Source organism: Salvelinus alpinus, chromosome 5 (genome assembly GCF_045679555.1).
Source record: "Salvelinus alpinus chromosome 5, SLU_Salpinus.1, whole genome shotgun sequence".
Taxonomy (NCBI): domain Eukaryota; kingdom Metazoa; phylum Chordata; class Actinopteri; order Salmoniformes; family Salmonidae; genus Salvelinus; species Salvelinus alpinus.
The window spans coordinates 23,621,071-23,639,716 of NC_092090.1; the positions used below are offsets into that span (position 1 = coordinate 23,621,071).

Here is an 18,646-nt window from a genome sequence, read left to right on the forward strand (position 1 = left end):
AGGAAGAGAGCAGAGTAAAGAACAGCTGGTAGAGTTCCAGGTAGAGAGCAGAGTAAAGAACAGCTGGTAGAGTTCCAGGTAGAGAGCAGATTAATTAACAGCTGGTAGAGTTCCAGGTAGAGAGCAGATTAAAGAACAGCTGATAGAGTTCCAGGTAGAGAGCAGTGTAAAGAACAGCTGGTAGAGTTCCAGGTAGAGAGCAGTGTAAAGAACAGCTGGTAGAGTTCCAGGTAGAGAGCAGAGCAAAGAACAGCGGGTAGAGTTCCAGGTAGAGAGCAGAGTAAAGAACAGCTGGTAGAGTTCCAGGTAGAGAGCAGCTTAAAGAACAGCTGGTAGAGTTCCAGGTAGAGAGCAGATTAATTAACAGCTGGTAGAGTTCCAGGTAGAGAGCAGAGTAAAGAACAGCGGGTAGAGTTCCAGGTAGAGAGCAGCTTAAAGAACAGCTGGTAGAGTTCCAGGTAGAGAGCAGAGTAAAGAACAGCTGGTAGAGTTCCAGGTAGAGAGCAGCTTAAAGAACAGCTGGTAGAGTTCCAGGAAGAGAGCAGAGTAAAGAACAGCTGGTAGAGTTCCAGGTAGAGAGCAGATTAATTAACAGCTGGTAGAGTTCCAGGTAGAGAGCAGATTAAAGAACAGCTGATAGAGTTCCAGGTAGAGAGCAGTGTAAAGAACAGCTGGTAGAGTTCCAGGTAGAGAGCAGTGTAAAGAACAGCTGGTAGAGTTCCAGGTAGAGAGCAGAGCAAAGAACAGCGGGTAGAGTTCCAGGTAGAGAGCAGAGTAAAGAACAGCTGGTAGAGTTCCAGGTAGAGAGCAGCTTAAAGAACAGCTGGTAGAGTTCCAGGTAGAGAGCAGATTAATTAACAGCTGGTAGAGTTCCAGGTAGAGAGCAGAGTAAAGAACAGCGGGTAGAGTTCCAGGTAGAGAGCAGCTTAAAGAACAGCTGGTAGAGTTCCAGGTAGAGAGCAGAGTAAAGAACAGCTGGTAGAGTTCCAGGTAGAGAGCAGCTTAAAGAACAGCTGGTAGAGTTCCAGGTAGAGAGCAGAGTAAAGAACAGCTGGTAGAGTTCCAGGTAGAGAGCAGTGTAAAGATCAGCTGGTAGAGTACCAGGTAGAGAGCAGAGTAAAGAACAGCTGGTAGAGTTCCAGGTAGAGAGCAGATTAAAGAACAGCTGGTAGAGTTCCAGGTAGAGAGCAGAGTAAAGAACAGCTGGTAGAGTTCCAGGTAGAGAGCAGATTAATTAACAGCTGGTAGAGTTCCAGGTAGAGAGCAGAGTAAAGAACAGCTGGTAGAGTTCCAGGTAGAGAGCAGAGTAAAGAACAGCTGGTAGAGTTCCAGGTAGAGAGCAGAGTAAAGAACAGCTGGTAGAGTTCCAGGTAGAGAGCAGCTTAAAGAACAGCTGGTAGAGTTCCAGGTAGAGAGCAGAGTAAAGAACAGCGGGTAGAGTTCCAGGTAGAGAGCAGAGTAAAGAACAGCTGGTAGAGTTCCAGGTAGAGAGCAGCTTAAAGAACAGCTGGTAGAGTTCCAGGTAGAGAGCAGAGTAAAGAACAGCTGGTAGAGTTACAGGTAGAGCGCAGAGTAAAGAACAGCTGGTAGAGTTCCAGGTAGAGAGCAGAGTAAAGAACAGCTGGTAGAGTTCCAGGTAGAGAGCAGAGTAAAGAACAGCTGGTAGAGTTCCAGGTAGAGCGCAGAGTAAAGAACAGCTGGTAGAGTTCCAGGTAGAGAGCAGAGTAAAGAACAGCTGGTAGAGTTCCAGGTAGAGAGCAGATTAAAGAACAGCGGGTAGAGTTCCAGGTAGAGAGCAGATTAAAGAACAGCTGGTAGAGTTCCAGGTAGAGAGCAGAGTAAAGAACAGCTGGTAGAGTTCCAGGTAGAGAGCAGTGTAAAGAACAGCTGGTAGAGTTCCAGGTAGAGAGCAGAGCAAAGAACAGCGGGTAGAGTTCCAGGTAGAGAGCAGAGTAAAGAACAGCTGGTAGAGTTCCAGGTAGAGAGCAGCTTAAAGAACAGCTGGTAGAGTTCCAGGTAGAGAGCAGATTAATTAACAGCTGGTAGAGTTCCAGGTAGAGAGCAGAGTAAAGAACAGCGGGTAGAGTTCCAGGTAGAGAGCAGCTTAAAGAACAGCTGGTAGAGTTCCAGGTAGAGAGCAGAGTAAAGAACAGCTGGTAGAGTTCCAGGTAGAGAGCAGCTTAAAGAACAGCTGGTAGAGTTCCAGGTAGAGAGCAGAGTAAAGAACAGCTGGTAGAGTTCCAGGTAGAGAGCAGAGTAAAGAACAGCTGGTAGAGTTCCAGGAAGAGAGCAGAGTAAAGAACAGCTGGTAGAGTTCCAGGTAGAGAGCAGAGTAAAGAACAACTGGTAGAGTTCCAGGTAGAGAGCAGAGTAAAGAACAGCTGGTAGAGTTCCAGGTAGAGAGCAGATTAATTAACAGCTGGTAGAGTTCCAGGTAGAGAGCAGATTAAAGAACAGCTGATAGAGTTCCAGGTAGAGAGCAGTGTAAAGAACAGCTGGTAGAGTTCCAGGTAGAGAGCAGTGTAAAGAACAGCTGGTAGAGTTCCAGGTAGAGAGCAGAGCAAAGAACAGCGGGTAGAGTTCCAGGTAGAGAGCAGAGTAAAGAACAGCTGGTAGAGTTCCAGGTAGAGAGCAGCTTAAAGAACAGCTGGTAGAGTTCCAGGTAGAGAGCAGATTAATTAACAGCTGGTAGAGTTCCAGGTAGAGAGCAGAGTAAAGAACAGCGGGTAGAGTTCCAGGTAGAGAGCAGCTTAAAGAACAGCTGGTAGAGTTCCAGGTAGAGAGCAGAGTAAAGAACAGCTGGTAGAGTTCCAGGTAGAGAGCAGCTTAAAGAACAGCTGGTAGAGTTCCAGGTAGAGAGCAGAGTAAAGAACAGCTGGTAGAGTTCCAGGTAGAGAGCAGTGTAAAGATCAGCTGGTAGAGTACCAGGTAGAGAGCAGAGTAAAGAACAGCTGGTAGAGTTCCAGGTAGAGAGCAGATTAAAGAACAGCTGGTAGAGTTCCAGGTAGAGAGCAGAGTAAAGAACAGCTGGTAGAGTTCCAGGTAGAGAGCAGATTAATTAACAGCTGGTAGAGTTCCAGGTAGAGAGCAGAGTAAAGAACAGCTGGTAGAGTTCCAGGTAGAGAGCAGAGTAAAGAACAGCTGGTAGAGTTCCAGGTAGAGAGCAGAGTAAAGAACAGCTGGTAGAGTTCCAGGTAGAGAGCAGCTTAAAGAACAGCTGGTAGAGTTCCAGGTAGAGAGCAGAGTAAAGAACAGCGGGTAGAGTTCCAGGTAGAGAGCAGAGTAAAGAACAGCTGGTAGAGTTCCAGGTAGAGAGCAGCTTAAAGAACAGCTGGTAGAGTTCCAGGTAGAGAGCAGAGTAAAGAACAGCTGGTAGAGTTACAGGTAGAGCGCAGAGTAAAGAACAGCTGGTAGAGTTCCAGGTAGAGAGCAGAGTAAAGAACAGCTGGTAGAGTTCCAGGTAGAGAGCAGAGTAAAGAACAGCTGGTAGAGTTCCAGGTAGAGCGCAGAGTAAAGAACAGCTGGTAGAGTTCCAGGTAGAGAGCAGAGTAAAGAACAGCTGGTAGAGTTCCAGGTAGAGAGCAGATTAAAGAACAGCGGGTAGAGTTCCAGGTAGAGAGCAGATTAAAGAACAGCTGGTAGAGTTACAGGAAGAGAGCAGAGTAAAGAACAGCTGGTAGAGTTCCAGGTAGAGAGCAGAGTAAAGAACAGCTGGTAGAGTTCCAGGAAGAGAGCAGAGTAAAGAACAGCTGGTAGAGTTCCAGGTAGAGAGCAGAGTAAAGAACAGCTGGAAGAGTTACAGGTAGAGAGCAGAGCAAAGAACAGCGGGTAGAGTTCCAGATAGAGAGCAGAGTAAAGAACAGCTGGTAGAGTTCCAGGTAGAGAGCAGCTTAAAGAACAGCTGGTAGAGTTCCAGGTAGAGAGCAGAGTAAAGAACAGCGGGTAGAGTTCCAGGTAGAGAGCAGAGTAAAGAACAGCTGGTAGAGTTCCAGGTAGAGAGCAGCTTAAAGAACAGCTGGTAGAGTTCCAGGTAGAGAGCAGAGTAAAGAACAGCTGGTAGAGTTACAGGTAGAGCGCAGAGTAAAGAACAGCTGGTAGAGTTCCAGGTAGAGAGCAGAGTAAAGAACAGCTGGTAGAGTTCCAGGTAGAGAGCAGAGTAAAGAACAGCTGGTAGAGTTCCAGGTAGAGCGCAGAGTAAAGAACAGCTGGTAGAGTTCCAGGTAGAGAGCAGAGTAAAGAACAGCTGGTAGAGTTCCAGGTAGAGAGCAGATTAAAGAACAGCGGGTAGAGTTCCAGGTAGAGAGCAGATTAAAGAACAGCTGGTAGAGTTACAGGAAGAGAGCAGAGTAAAGAACAGCTGGTAGAGTTCCAGGTAGAGAGCAGAGTAAAGAACAGCTGGTAGAGTTCCAGGAAGAGAGCAGAGTAAAGAACAGCTGGTAGAGTTCCAGGTAGAGAGCAGAGTAAAGAACAGCTGGAAGAGTTACAGGTAGAGAGCAGAGCAAAGAACAGCGGGTAGAGTTCCAGGTAGAGAGCAGAGTAAAGAACAGCTGGTAGAGTTCCAGGTAGAGAGCAGCTTAAAGAACAGCTGGTAGAGTTCCAGGTAGAGAGCAGAGTAAAGAACAGCGGGTAGAGTTCCAGGTAGAGAGCAGAGTAAAGAACAGCGGGTAGAGTTCCAGGTAGAGAGCAGCTTAAAGAACAGCTGGTAGAGTTCCAGGTAGAGAGCAGAGTAAAGAACAGCTGGTAGAGTTCCAGGTAGAGCGCAGAGTAAAGAACAGCTGGTAGAGTTCCAGGTAGAGAGCAGAGTAAAGAACAGCTGGTAGAGTTCCAGGTAGAGAGCAGAGTAAAGATCAGCTGGTAGAGTTCCAGGTAGAGAGCAGAGTAAAGAACAGCTGGTAGAGTTCCAGGTAGAGAGCAGAGTAAAGAACAGCTGGTAGAGTTCCAGGTAGAGAGCAGATTAAAGAACAGCGGGTAGAGTTCCAGGTAGAGAGCAGATTAAAGAACAGCTGGTAGAGTTACAGAAAGAGAGCAGAGTAAAGAACAGCTGGTAGAGTTCCAGGTAGAGAGCAGAGTAAAGAACAGCTGGTAGAGTTCCAGGAAGAGAGCAGAGTAAAGAACAGCTGGTAGAGTTCCAGGTAGAGAGCAGAGTAAAGAACAGCTGGTAGAGTTCCAGGTAGAGAGCAGAGTAAAGAACAGCTGGTAGAGTTCCAGGTAGAGAGCAGAGTAAAGAACAGCTGGTAGAGTTCCAGGAAGAGAGCAGAGTAAAGAACAGCTGGTAGAGTTCCAGGTAGAGAGCAGATTAAAGAACAGCTGGTAGAGTTCCAGGTAGAGAGCAGAGTAAAGAACAGCTGGTAGAGTTCCAGGTAGAGAGCAGAGTAAAGAACAGCTGGTAGAGTTCCAGGTAGAGAGCAGAGTAAAGAACAGCTGGTAGAGTTCCAGGTAGAGAGCAGATTAAAGAACAGCTGGTAGAGTTCCAGGTAGAGAGCAGAGTAAAGAACAGCTGGTAGAGTTCCAGGTAGAGAGCAGAGTAAAGAACAGCTGGTAGAGTTCCAGGAAGAGAGCAGAGTAAAGAACAGCTGGTAGAGTTCCAGGTAGAGAGCAGATTAAAGAACAGCTGGTAGAGTTCCAGGTAGAGAGCAGAGTAAAGAACAGCTGGTAGAGTTCCAGGTAGAGAGCAGAGTAAAGAACAGCTGGTAGAGTTCCAGGTAGAGAGCAGAGTAAAGAACAGCTGGTAGAGTTCCAGGTAGAGAGCAGATTAAAGAACAGCTGGTAGAGTTCCAGGTAGAGAGCAGATTAAAGAACAGCTGGTAGAGTTCCAGGTAGAGAGCAGAGTAAAGAACAGCAGGTAGTGTTCCAGGTAGAGAGCAGAGTAAAGAACAGCTGGTAGAGTTCCAGGTAGAGAGCAGATTAAAGCCAGGCTGCTGGTACAGTATGGAGGAGGAGGCTTACCTATACACCTGGAGCCATCCACTGGAGTGTAGTAGCCCTGAGAACACCTGCAGAAGTAGCTGCCCACCGTGTTGGAACACTCTCCTCCACTACACAGACCTGGGATGCTAGAACACTCATCTAGATCTGGAGAGAGGAGAGGAGAGGAGAGGAGAGGAGAGGAGAGGAGAGGAGAGGAGAGGAGAGGAGAGGAGAGGAGAGGAGAGGAGAGGAGAGGAGAGGAGAGGAGAGGAGAGGAGAGGAGAGGAGAGGAGAGGAGAGGAGAGGAGAGGAGAGGAGAGGAGTAAATCGTTATTATTGCCAAATTGCAATGTGTTTCACAGCATGTAGACATACAGACAACAACTGTGGTGATAATCAACTGTGACAAGACTAAAGTCGACTGGACTGCAGTGTTTAAGAGCGTGGCTTCAACACGTTAGCCATGACAATGTGAAGAACTGTGTCACAGGATATTTCTATTGGAGTGTTTGTCAGACAGCTAACCACTGACTGTATTTCACATCCATGGCAGTTCAGAAATATATCTGAAATGGTTTTGACACAGGCCAGTTTTCCTGCCATTATTTCTGGGCATAAAACCGTGCATACTTTTACCCTGCAAATTAGCACCACAAACCCTGCAGAACACTGCAAACCAACCCTGCTCTGGCTGCTTGTCTGAATCAGGCCTGTTACGACTTGTCTGTCTTCTTCGTTAATTTGCCAATATTATTCACAGTTCTAGAATAAGGCTTTATTCATGTAAGTCTCAAGGAAGTGCTCAGAGCAGGTTTTTATTCTGAAGAGTCTGGTTCTTTAACAGGACAGTCATAATATAACCTCCGTCTTCTGGTGTTCCACAGAGGGACGGCCATGCTCTCACACCGGGGTTCAAATAGTACTGAAACAGAGGGACGGCCATGCTCTCACACCGGGGTTCAAATAGTACTGAAACAGAGGGACGGCCATGCTCTCACACCGGGGTTCAAATAGTACTGAAACAGAGGGACGGCCATGCTCTCACACCGGGGTTCAAATAGTACTGAAACAGAGGGACGGCCATGCTCTCACACCGGGGTTCAAATAGTACTGAAACAGAGGGACGGCCATGCTCTCACACCGGGGTTCAAATAGTACTGAAACAGAGGGACGGCCATGCTCTCACACCGGGGTTCAAATAGTACTGAAACAGAGGGACGGCCATGCTCTCACACCGGGGTTCAAACAGTACTGAAACAGAGGGACGGCCATGCTCTCACACCGGGGTTCAAATAGTACTGAAACAGAGGGACGGCCATGCTCTCACACCGGGGTTCAAATAGTACTGAAACAGAGGGACGGCCATGCTCTCACACCGGGGTTCAAATAGTACTGAAACAGAGGGACGGCCATGCTCTCACACCGGGGTTCAAATAGTACTGAAACAGAGGGACGGCCATGCTCTCACACCTGGGTTCAAATAGTACTGAAACAGAGGGACGGCCATGCTCTCACACCGGGGTTCAAATAGTACTGAAACAGAGGGACGGCCATGCTCTCACACCGGGGTTCAAATAGTACTGAAACAGAGGGACGGCCATGCTCTCACACCTGGGTTCAAATAGTACTGAAACAGAGGGACGGCCATGCTCTCACACCTGGGTTCAAATAGTACTGAAACAGAGGGACGGCCATGCTCTCACACCTGGGTTCAAATAGTACTGAAACAGAGGGACGGCCATGCTCTCACACCTGGGTTCAAATAGTACTGAAACAGAGGGACGGCCATGCTCTCACACCGGGGTTCAAATAGTACTGAAACAGAGGGACGGCCATGCTCTCACACCTGGGTTCAAATAGTACTGAAACAGAGGGACGGCCATGCTCTCACACCGGGGTTCAAATAGTACTGAAACAGAGGGACGGCCATGCTCTCACACCGGGGTTCAAATAGTACTGAAAATTATTTCAAATACTGTATATGTGCTTGATTTAGCAACGGAGCAAATAGGAAAGTCACAAACCCCACCCACCTGGAACTCCAGACAAGGCTAAAACAAACGCTCAACAAACGCTAAATGATTTCAAATAGTATTTCAAATCAAATCAAATGTATTTATATAGCCCTTTTTACATCAGCTGATGTCACAAAGTGCTGTACAGAAACCCAGCCTAAAACCCCAAACAGCAAGCAATGCAGGTGTAGAAGCACGGTGGCTAGGAAAAACTCCCTAGAAAGGCCAGAACCTAGAAAGAAACCTAGAGAGTAACCAGGCTATGAGGGGTGGCCAGTCCTCTTCTGGCTGTGCTGGGTGGAGATTATAACAGAACATGGCCAAGATGTTCAAATGTTCCTTGATGACCAGCAGGGTCAAATAATAATAATCACAGTGGTTGTCGAGGGTGGAACAGGTCAGCACCTCAGGAGTAAATGTATTTGAACAAGGTCTGCATTCTGTACCACTCTGCTAGGGCGATCATAGATGAATGTGTCTGTGTTCAGCCCTCACCAAGGGTAGGTCCTCACACTGACATGAAGAGAGTTAGATCTGTAGTTCAATCTGCTCCATTAAATGTACATTAAACCAGATGAAGTCTGCTCTGATTCAATTAAATCAAATGAAGTGGCTTAGAGAAAGTAGAGAGCAGGTTTGATTTAATGAGGGATAATGTCAGAGTAGTGTATGGAGGTAGTGATGTAGGGGATGTGTGTGTGGTCTGTTTCCCTACACTGATCATTATAACATCCTGACTGACGCTGCAACAACCACAACTCATCGCAAACGCCTTTCAGCTCTGGCCTTTACTGGATACAATTAGGACATGTCAAACTAATAAAGTTATTTGAAATCCCAGAGTCTGGGTGACAGGGAGAAACGAAAGAAGTACATTGTACCTAGTGTATGTGACACAGTAGCCCCGAGGACGTTCAGAGTGAACACTAACTGTATGCTCAATAAACATATTCCTTATACTGAGTAAAGTTGACTCCTTACACTGAATACTGAATATTTGCTTCTGACAAAATATGACCTTTAAATGACCTTTAAATGTTCTGATATACATGTAAGTCTGAGTCTGAGTCTGACTTGTGTGTGTGTGTGCGCGCATGTGTGTGTGTGTGTGTGTGAGTGCGCGCATGTGTGTGCGCACGTGTGTGTGTGTGTGTGTGTGTGTGTGTGTGTGTGTGTGTGTGTGTGTGTGTGTGTGTGTGTGTGTGTGTGTGTGTGTGTGTGTGTGTGTGTGTGTGTGTGTGTGTGTGTGCATGCATGTGTGTGAGACAGTCTTACCTTCACATTTCTGTGTGATCTCATTGAACTTGTGTCCAGCAGGACATTTACACTGGAAGGATCCAACAGTGTTGATACAGTTCCCACCCTGACACAGACCTGGGATGGCCTGGCACTCATCCACATCTACACACACAGAACACACTGTTAGCAACACAGTATACACACACACACACACACACACACACACATGTTTACTTTACTATCCTTGTAGGGACCAAACAATGTATTCCCATTCAAACCCCTATTTTTACTAGCCCTAACACTTAACCTAACCCTAACCCCAAACTCTAACCCTAAACCTAACCCTAACCCCAAACTCTAACCCTAAACCTAACCCTATCCCTAATTCTAACCCTAACCCTAAACCTAACCCCTAACCTTAACCCTAATTCTAACCCTAACCATAATTCTAACCCTTACCTTAGGACTTCTGGTCCCCATAAGGTTAGTAAAACCAAAAACAAACACATACGATCACACATCCCCACATACTCACCCACACTCATACACCCACACTCATACACCCACACTCATACAAATGAACAGAATACACAGTCCCTCCCAGTGAGTGAGAGCAGGCGTGGAGATTGTCCCAGTGAGTGAGAGCAGGGTGGAGATCGTCCCAGTGAGTGAGAGCAGGGTGGAGATTGTCCCAGTGAGTGAGAGCAGGGTGGAGATCGTCCCAGTGCGTGAGAGCAGGGTGGAGATCGTCCCAGTGCGTGAGAGCAGGGTGGAGATCGTCCCAGTGCGTGAGAACAGGGTGGAGATCGTCACAGTGCGTGAGAGCAGGGTGGAGATCGTCCCAGTGCGTGAGAGCAGGGTGGAGATCGTCCCAGTGCGTGAGAGCAGGGTGGAGATCGTCCCAGTGCGTGAGAGCAGGGTGGAGATCGTCCCAGTGAGTGAGAGCAGGGTGGAGATCGTCCCAGTGCGTGAGAGCAGGGTGGAGATCGTCACAGTGCGTGAGAGCAGGGTGGAGATCGTCACAGTGCGTGAGAGCAGGGTGGAGATCGTCCCAGTGCGTGAGAGCAGGGTGGAGATCGTCACAGTGCGTGAGAGCAGGGTGGAGATCGTCACAGTGCGTGAGAGCAGGGTGGAGATCGTCCCAGTGCGTGAGAGCAGGGTGGAGATCGTCCCAGTGCGTGAGAGCAGGGTGGAGATCGTCACAGTGCGTGAGAGCAGGGTGGAGATCGTCACAGTGCGTGAGAGCAGGGTGGAGATCGTCCCAGTGAGTGAGAGCAGGGTGGAGATCGTCCCAGTGAGTGAGAGCAGGGTGGAGATCGTCACAGTGCGTGAGAGCAGGGTGGAGTTCGTCACCGTGCGTGAGAGCAGGGTGGAGATCGTCCCAGTGCGTGAGAGCAGGGTGGAGATCGTCCCAGTGCGTGAGAGCAGGGTGGAGATCGTCACCGTGCGTGAGAGCAGGGTGGAGATCGTCCCAGTGAGTGAGAGCAGGGTGGAGATCGTCACCGTGCGTGAGAGCAGGGTGGAGTTCGTCACCGTAAGTGAGAGCAGGGTGGAGATCGTCACCGTGCGTGAGAGCAGGGTGGAGATCGTCCCAGTGAGTGAGAGCAGGGTGGAGATCGTCCCAGTGCGTGAGAGCAGGGTGGAGATCGTCCCAGTGCGTGAGAGCAGGGTGGAGATCGTCCCAGTGCGTGAGAGCAGGGTGGAGATCGTCCCAGTGCGTGAGAGCAGGGTGGAGATCGTCCCAGTGCGTGAGAGCAGGGTGGAGATCGTCCCAGTGCGTGAGATCTTCTTGTTTAGAGTTCTCTTGGGGTTGTGTATGTCTGAGCTCACACAGTCACTCTTCCAAACACTTACCATCCCAACCTTGCTCTGTATGCATATGCACCCCCCCCCCCCCCCCCCCCACACACACACACACACACACACACACACACACACACACACACAGGGAGTAGTAAACCAGAGTACAGCCTCTGCTATGCTACGTCCCTCAGCCAGACGAGAGAGAGAAGAGAGGGTTAAGAGAGGGGAGAATAGAGAAAAAGAGAGAGGGAGGGAGGGAGGGAGGGAGGGAGGGAGGGAGGGAGGGAGGGAGGGAGGAATGTCTCCCTCTGGAGAACTAGAGGAGAGGCCAAGAGTTGCAGAGCGTCTGCCAGCCCCAAACCCTGTCCTCAGGCCTCAGCTTCTATCCTCAGCCTCAGCCTCCATCCTCAGGCCTGATTCCCTGTCCTCAGCCTCCGTCCTCAGGCCTGAGCCCCTGTCCTCAGGCCTCAGCCCCTGTCCTCAGGCCTCAGCTCCTGTCCTCGGGCCTCAGCTCCTGTCCTCAGGCCTCAGCCTTGATAACAGTCATCTATTGTCTCTTCACTCTGTCCAGCTTGATAACAGTCATCTATAGTCTCTTCTCTCTGTCCAGCTTGATAACAGTCATCTATAGTCTCCTCACTCTGTCCAGCTTGATAACAGTCATCTATAGTCTCCTCACTCTGTCCAGCTTGATAACAGTCATCTATAGTCTCCTCACTCTGTCCAGCTTGATAACAGTCATCTATAGTCTCTACACTCTGTCCAGCTTGATAACAGTCATCTATAGTCTCTACACTCTGTCCAGCTTGATAACAGTCATCTATTGTCTCTTCACTCTGTCCAGCTTGATAACAGTCATCTATAGTCTCTACACTCTGTCCAGCTTGATAACAGTCATCTATAGTCTCTTCTCTCTGTCCAGCTTGATAACAGTCATCTATAGTCTCCTCACTCTGTCCAGCTTGATAACAGTCATCTATAGTCTCCTCACTCTGTCCAGCTTGATAACAGTCATCTATAGTCTCCTCACTCTGTCCAGCTTGATAACAGTCATCTATAGTCTCTACACTCTGTCCAGTTTGATAACAGTCATCTATAGTCTCTTCTCTCTGTCCAGCTTGATAACAGTCATCTATAGTCTCTTCTCTCTGTCCAGCTTGATAACAGTCATCTATAGTCTCCTCACTCTGTCCAGCTTGATAACAGTCATCTATAGTCTCCTCACTCTGTCCAGCTTGATAACAGTCATCTATAGTCTCCTCACTCTGTCCAGCTTGATAACAGTCATCTATAGTCTCCTCACTCTGTCCAGCTTGATAACAGTCATCTATAGTCTCCTCACTCTGTCCAGTTTGATAACAGTCATCTATAGTCTCTTCACTCTGTCCAGCTTGATAACAGTCATCTATAGTCTCTTCACTCTGTCCAGCTTGATAACAGTCATCTATAGTCTCTACACTCTGTCCAGCTTGATAACAGTCATCTATAGTCTCTTCACTCTGTCCAGCTTGATAACAGTCATCTATAGTCTCTACACTCTGTCCAGCTTGATAACAGTCATCTATAGTCTCTTCACTCTGTCCAGTTTGATAACAGTCATCTATAGTCTCCTCACTCTGTCCAGTTTGATAACAGTCATCTATAGTCTCTACACTCTGTCCAGCTTGATAACAGTCATCTATAGTCTCTTCACTCTGTCCAGCTTGATAACAGTCATCTATAGTCTCTTCACTCTGTCCAGCTTGATAACAGTCATCTATAGTCTCTACACTCTGTCCAGCTTGATAACAGTCATCTATAGTCTCTACACTCTGTCCAGCTTGATAACAGTCATCTATAGTCTCTACACTCTGTCCAGCTTGATAACAGTCATCTATAGTCTCTACACTCTGTCCAGCTTGATAACAGTCATCTATAGTCTCTACACTCTGTCCAGTTTGATAACAGTCATCTATAGTCTCCTCACTCTGTCCAGTTTGATAACAGTCATCTATAGTCTCTTCACTCTGTCCAGCTTGATAACAGTCATCTATAGTCTCTACACTCTGTCCAGCTTGATAACAGTCATCTATAGTCTCTACACTCTGTCCAGCTTGATAACAGTCATCTATTGTCTCTTCACTCTGTCCAGCTTGATACCAGTCATCTATAGTCTCTTCACTCTGTCCAGCTTGATAACAGTCATCTATAGTCTCTTCACTCTGTCCAGCTTGATAACAGTCATCTATAGTCTCTACACTCTGTCCAGCTTGATAACAGTCATCTATAGTCTCTTTACTCTGTCCAGCTTGATAACAGTCATCTATAGTCTCTTCACTCTGTCCAGCTTGATAACAGTCATCTATAGTCTCTTTACTCTGTCCAGCTTGATAACAGTCATCTATAGTCTCTTCACTCTGTCCAGCTTGATAACAGTCATCTATAGTCTCTACACTCTGTCCAGCTTGATAACAGTCATCTATAGTCTCTACACTCTGTCCAGCTTGATAACAGTCATCTATAGTCTCTACACTCTGTCCAGTTTGATAACAGTCATCTATAGTCTCCTCACTCTGTCCAGTTTGATAACAGTCATCTATAGTCTCTTCACTCTGTCCAGCTTGATAACAGTCATCTATAGTCTCTACACTCTGTCCAGTTTGATAACAGTCATCTATAGTCTCCTCACTCTGTCCAGTTTGATAACAGTCATCTATAGTCTCTTCACTCTGTCCAGTTTGATAACAGTCATCTATAGTCTCTACACTCTGTCCAGCTTGATAACAGTCATCTATAGTCTCCTCACTCTGTCCAGCTTGATAACAGTCATCTATAGTCTCTTCACTCTGTCCAGCTTGATAACAGTCATCTATTGTCTCTTCACTCTGTCCAGCTTGATAACAGTCATCTATTGTCTCTTTACTCTGTCCAGCTTGATAACAGTCATCTATAGTCTCTTCACTCTGTCCAGCTTGATAACAGTCATCTATAGTCTCTACACTCTGTCCAGCTTGATAACAGTCATCTATAGTCTCTACACTCTGTCCAGCTTGATAACAGTCATCTATAGTCTCTTCACTCTGTCCAGCTTGATAACAGTCATCTATAGTCTCTACACTCTGTCCAGCTTGATAACAGTCATCTATAGTCTCTTCACTCTGTCCAGCTTGATAACAGTCATCTATAGTCTCTTCACTCTGTCCAGCTTGATAACAGTCATCTATAGTCTCTTCACTCTGTCCAGCTTGATAACAGTCATCTATAGTATCTTCACTCTGTCCAGCTTGATAACAGTCATCTATAGTCTCTACACTCTGTCCAGCTTGATAACAGTCATCTATAGTCTCTTCACTCTGTCCAGCTTGATAACAGTCATCTATAGTATCTTCACTCTGTCCAGCTTGATAACAGTCATCTATAGTCTCTACACTCTGTCCAGCTTGATAACAGTCATCTATAGTCTCTTCACTCTGTCCAGCTTGATAACAGTCATCTATAGTCTCTTCACTCTGTCCAGCTTGATAACAGTCATCTATAGTCTCTTCACTCTGTCCAGCTTGATAACAGTCATCTATAGTATCTTCACTCTGTCCAGCTTGATAACAGTCATCTATAGTCTCTACACTCTGTCCAGCTTGATAACAGTCATCTATAGTCTCCTCACTCTGTCCAGCTTGATAACAGTCATCTATAGTATCCTCACTCTGTCCAGTTTGATAACAGTCATCTATAGTCTCTACACTCTGTCCAGCTTGATAACAGTCATCTATAGTCTCCTCACTCTGTCCAGCTTGATAACAGTCATCTATAGTCTCTACACTCTGTCCAGCTTGATAACAGTCATCTATAGTCTCTACACTCTGTCCAGCTTGATAACAGTCATCTATAGTCTCCTCACTCTGTCCAGTTTGATAACAGTCATCTATAGTCTCTACACTCTGTCCAGCTTGATAACAGTCATCTATAGTCTCCTCACTCTGTCCAGCTTGATAACAGTCATCTATAGTCTCTACACTCTGTCCAGCTTGATAACAGTCATCTATAGTATCTTCACTCTGTCCAGCATCTATAGTCTCTACACTCTGTCCAGCTTGATAACAGTCATCTATAGTCTCCTCACTCTGTCCAGCTTGATAACAGTCATCTATAGTCTCTAAACTCTGTCCAGCTTGATAACAGTCATCTATAGTCTCTTCACTCTGTCCAGTTTGATAACAGTCATCTATAGTCTCTTCACTCTGTCCAGCTTGATAACAGTCATCTATAGTCTCTTCACTCTGTCCAGCTTGATAACAGTCATCTATAGTCTCTTCACTCTGTCCAGTTTGATAACAGTCATCTATAGTCTCTTCACTCTGTCCAGCTTGATAACAGTCATCTATAGTCTCCTCACTCTGTCCAGCTTGATAACAGTCATCTATAGTCTCTTCACTCTGTCCAGCTTGATAACAGTCATCTATAGTCTCTTCACTCTGTCCAGCTTGATAACAGTCATCTATAGTCTCCTCACTCTGTCCAGCTTGATAACAGTCATCTATAGTCTCTTCACTCTGTCCAGCTTGATAACAGTCATCTATAGTCTCTTCACTCTGTCCAGCTTGATAACAGTCATCTATAGTCTCTTCACTCTGTCCAGCTTGATAACAGTCATCTATAGTCTCTACACTCTGTCCAGCTTGATAACAGTCATCTATAGTCTCTTCACTCTGTCCAGTTTGATAACAGTCATCTATAGTCTCTTCTCTCTGTCCAGCTTGATAACAGTCATCTATAGTCTCTACACTCTGTCCAGCTTGATAACAGTCATCTATAGTCTCTACACTCTGTCCAGCTTGATAACAGTCATATATAGTCTCTACACTCTGTCCAGCTTGATAACAGTCATCTATAGTCTCTTCACTCTGTCCAGCTTGATAACAGTCATCTATAGTCTCTTCACTCTGTCCAGCTTGATAACAGTCATCTATAGTCTCTTCACTCTGTCCAGCTTGATAACAGTCATCTATAGTCTCTACACTCTGTCCAGCTTGATAACAGTCATCTATAGTCTCTACACTCTGTCCAGCTTGATAACAGTCATCTATAGTCTCTTCACTCTGTCCAGCTTGATAACAGTCATCTATAGTCTCTTCACTCTGTCCAGCTTAATAACAGTCATCTATAGTCTCTACACTCTGTCCAGCTTGATAACAGTCATCTATAGTCTCTACACTCTGTCCAGTTTGATAACAGTCATATATAGTCTCTACACTCTGTCCAGCTTGACAATACCATAATATTGTTCTGGATCAGGGCTGGACCATAATATTGTTCTGGTTCAGGGCTGGACCATAATGTTGTTCTGGGTCAGGGCTGGACCATAATGTTGTTCTGGGTCTGGGTCAGGGCTGGACCATAATGTTGTTGGGTCTAGGTCAGGGCTGGACCATAATGTTGTTGGGTCTGGGTCAGGGCTGGACCATAATGTTGCTGGGTCTGGGTCAGGGCTGGACCATAATGTTGTTGGGTCTGGGTCAGGGCTGGACCATAATGTTGCTGGGTCTGGGTCAGGGCTGGACCATAATGTTGTTGGGTCTGGGTCAGGGCTGGACCATAATGTTGCTGGGTCTGGGTCAGGGCTGGACCATAATGTTGCTGGGTCTGGGTCAGGGCTGGACCATAATGTTGCTGGGTCTGGGTCAGGGCTGGACCATAATGTTACTGGGTCTGGGTCAGGGCTGGACCATAATGTTGTTGGGTCTGGGTCAGGGCTGGACCATAATGTTGTTGGGTCTGGGTCAGGGCTGGACCATAATGTTGTTGGGTCTGGGTCAGGGCTGGACCATAATGTTGTTGGGTCTGGGTCAGGGCTGGACCATAATGTTGTTGGGTCTGGGTCAGCGCTGAGCCATAATGTTGCTGGGTCTGGGTCAGCGCTGAGCCATAATGTTGCTGGGTCTGGGTCAGGGCTGGACCATAATGTTGTTGGGTCTGGGTCAGGGCTGGACCATAATGTTGGGTCTGGGTCAGCGCTGAGCCATAATGGTGCTGGGTCTGGGTCAGGGCTGGACCATAATGTTGGGTCTGGGTCAGCGCTGAGCCATAATGGTGCTGGGTCTGGGTCAGGGCTGGACCATAATGTTGTTGGGTCTGGGTCAGCGCTGAGCCATAATGGTGCTGGGTCTGGGTCAGGGCTGGACCATAATGTTGTTGGGTCTGGGTCAGGGCTGGACCATAATGTTGTTGGGTCTGGGTCAGGGCTGGACCATAATGTTGCTGGGTCTGGGTCAGGGCTGGACCATAATGTTGCTGGGTCTGGGTCAGGGCTGGACCATAATGTTGCTGGGTCTGGGTCAGGGCTGGACCATAATGTTGCTGGGTCTGGGTCAGGGCTGGACCATAATGTTGCTGGGTCTGGGTCAGGGCTGGACCATAATGTTGGGTCTGGGTCAGGGCTGGACCATAATGTTGTTGGGTCTGGGTCAGGGCTGGACCATAATGTTGTTGGGTCTGGGTCAGGGCTGGACCATAATGTTGTTGGGTCTGGGTCAGGGCTGGACCATAATGTTGCTGGGTCTGGGTCAGGGCTGGACCATAATGTTGCTGGGTCTGGGTCAGGGCTGGACCATAATGTTGCTGGGTCTGGGTCAGGGCTGGACCATAATGTTGTTGGGTCTGGGTCAGGGCTGGACCATAATGTTGGGTCTGGGTCAGGGCTGGACCATAATGTTGTTGGGTCTGGGTCAGGGCTGGACCATAATGTTGCTGGGTCTGGGTCAGGGCTGGACCATAATGTTGCTGGGTCTGGGTCAGGGCTGGACCATAATGTTGTTGGGTCTGGGTCAGGGCTGGACCATAATGTTGCTGGGTCTGGGTCAGGGCTGGACCATAATGTTGCTGGGTCTGGGTCAGGGCTGGACCATAATGTTGTTGGGTCTGGGTCAGGGCTGGACCATAATGTTGCTGGGTCTGGGTCAGGGCTGGACCATAATGTTGCTGGGTCTGGGTCAGGGCTGGACCATAATGTTGCTGGGTCTGGGTCAGGGCTGGACCATAATGTTGTTGGGTCTGGGTCAGGGCTGGACCATAATGTTGGGTCTGGGTCAGGGCTGGACCATAATGTTGTTGGGTCTGGGTCAGGGCTGGACCATAATGTTGCTGGGTCTGGGTCAGGGCTGGACCATAATGTTGCTGGGTCTGGGTCAGGGCTGGACCATAATGTTTCTGGGTCTGGGTCAGGGCTGGACCATAATGTTGGGTCTGGGTCAGCGCTGAGCCATAATGTTGCTGGGTCTGGGTCAGGGCTGGACCATAATGTTTCTGGGTCTGGGTCAGGGCTGGACCATTGCTGTGTTACCAGAAATGAGCTGCTCACCCACGTGGAGCTGCCACTGACCCGTGTTCCTCTCTCTGACAGCCCCGCCGCGGTAGGTGTCTGCCGGCATTCTTTACCCAGGAGGTACCCTGACACCCAGCCCTCATTTAACCCAATTAACCTAATCCTCTGGATGGGTAAGGGGTGTTACTCTGGGTTAAGATGGAGAAAGAGGGAGAGACGAACACACAGACACACACCTACACTGAGCTCAGGTGTGTTACTGTACCTTGACAAGCTCCAGTACGGTGGTTGGGTATAAATCCTCTCCTGCAGGGGTGAGGCTGGGCGGGGCACATCTCACAGGGGTGTCCCCATGCCCTCCCCACGGTGGCACAGCACAGCGTCT

At 47.8% G+C, this 18,646-nt stretch overlaps 1 protein-coding gene across 1 annotated transcript in view; it reads right to left on the minus strand.

The window, feature by feature from the left end:
• LOC139575272 (fibrillin-1-like) overlaps positions 1-18,646 on the minus strand; it is a 119,179-nt gene that overhangs the window by 73,875 nt on the left and 26,658 nt on the right. The window contains exons 7-9 of the mRNA XM_071400231.1: positions 18,527-18,646; positions 9,198-9,323; positions 5,947-6,072 (exon numbers count right to left, since the gene is read on the minus strand). The exon at positions 18,527-18,646 is cut by the window's right edge and continues 78 nt beyond it. Of these exons, the coding sequence (XP_071256332.1) occupies positions 5,947-6,072; positions 9,198-9,323; positions 18,527-18,646 (372 nt within the window). The remainder of the gene's footprint in view (positions 1-5,946; positions 6,073-9,197; positions 9,324-18,526) is intronic.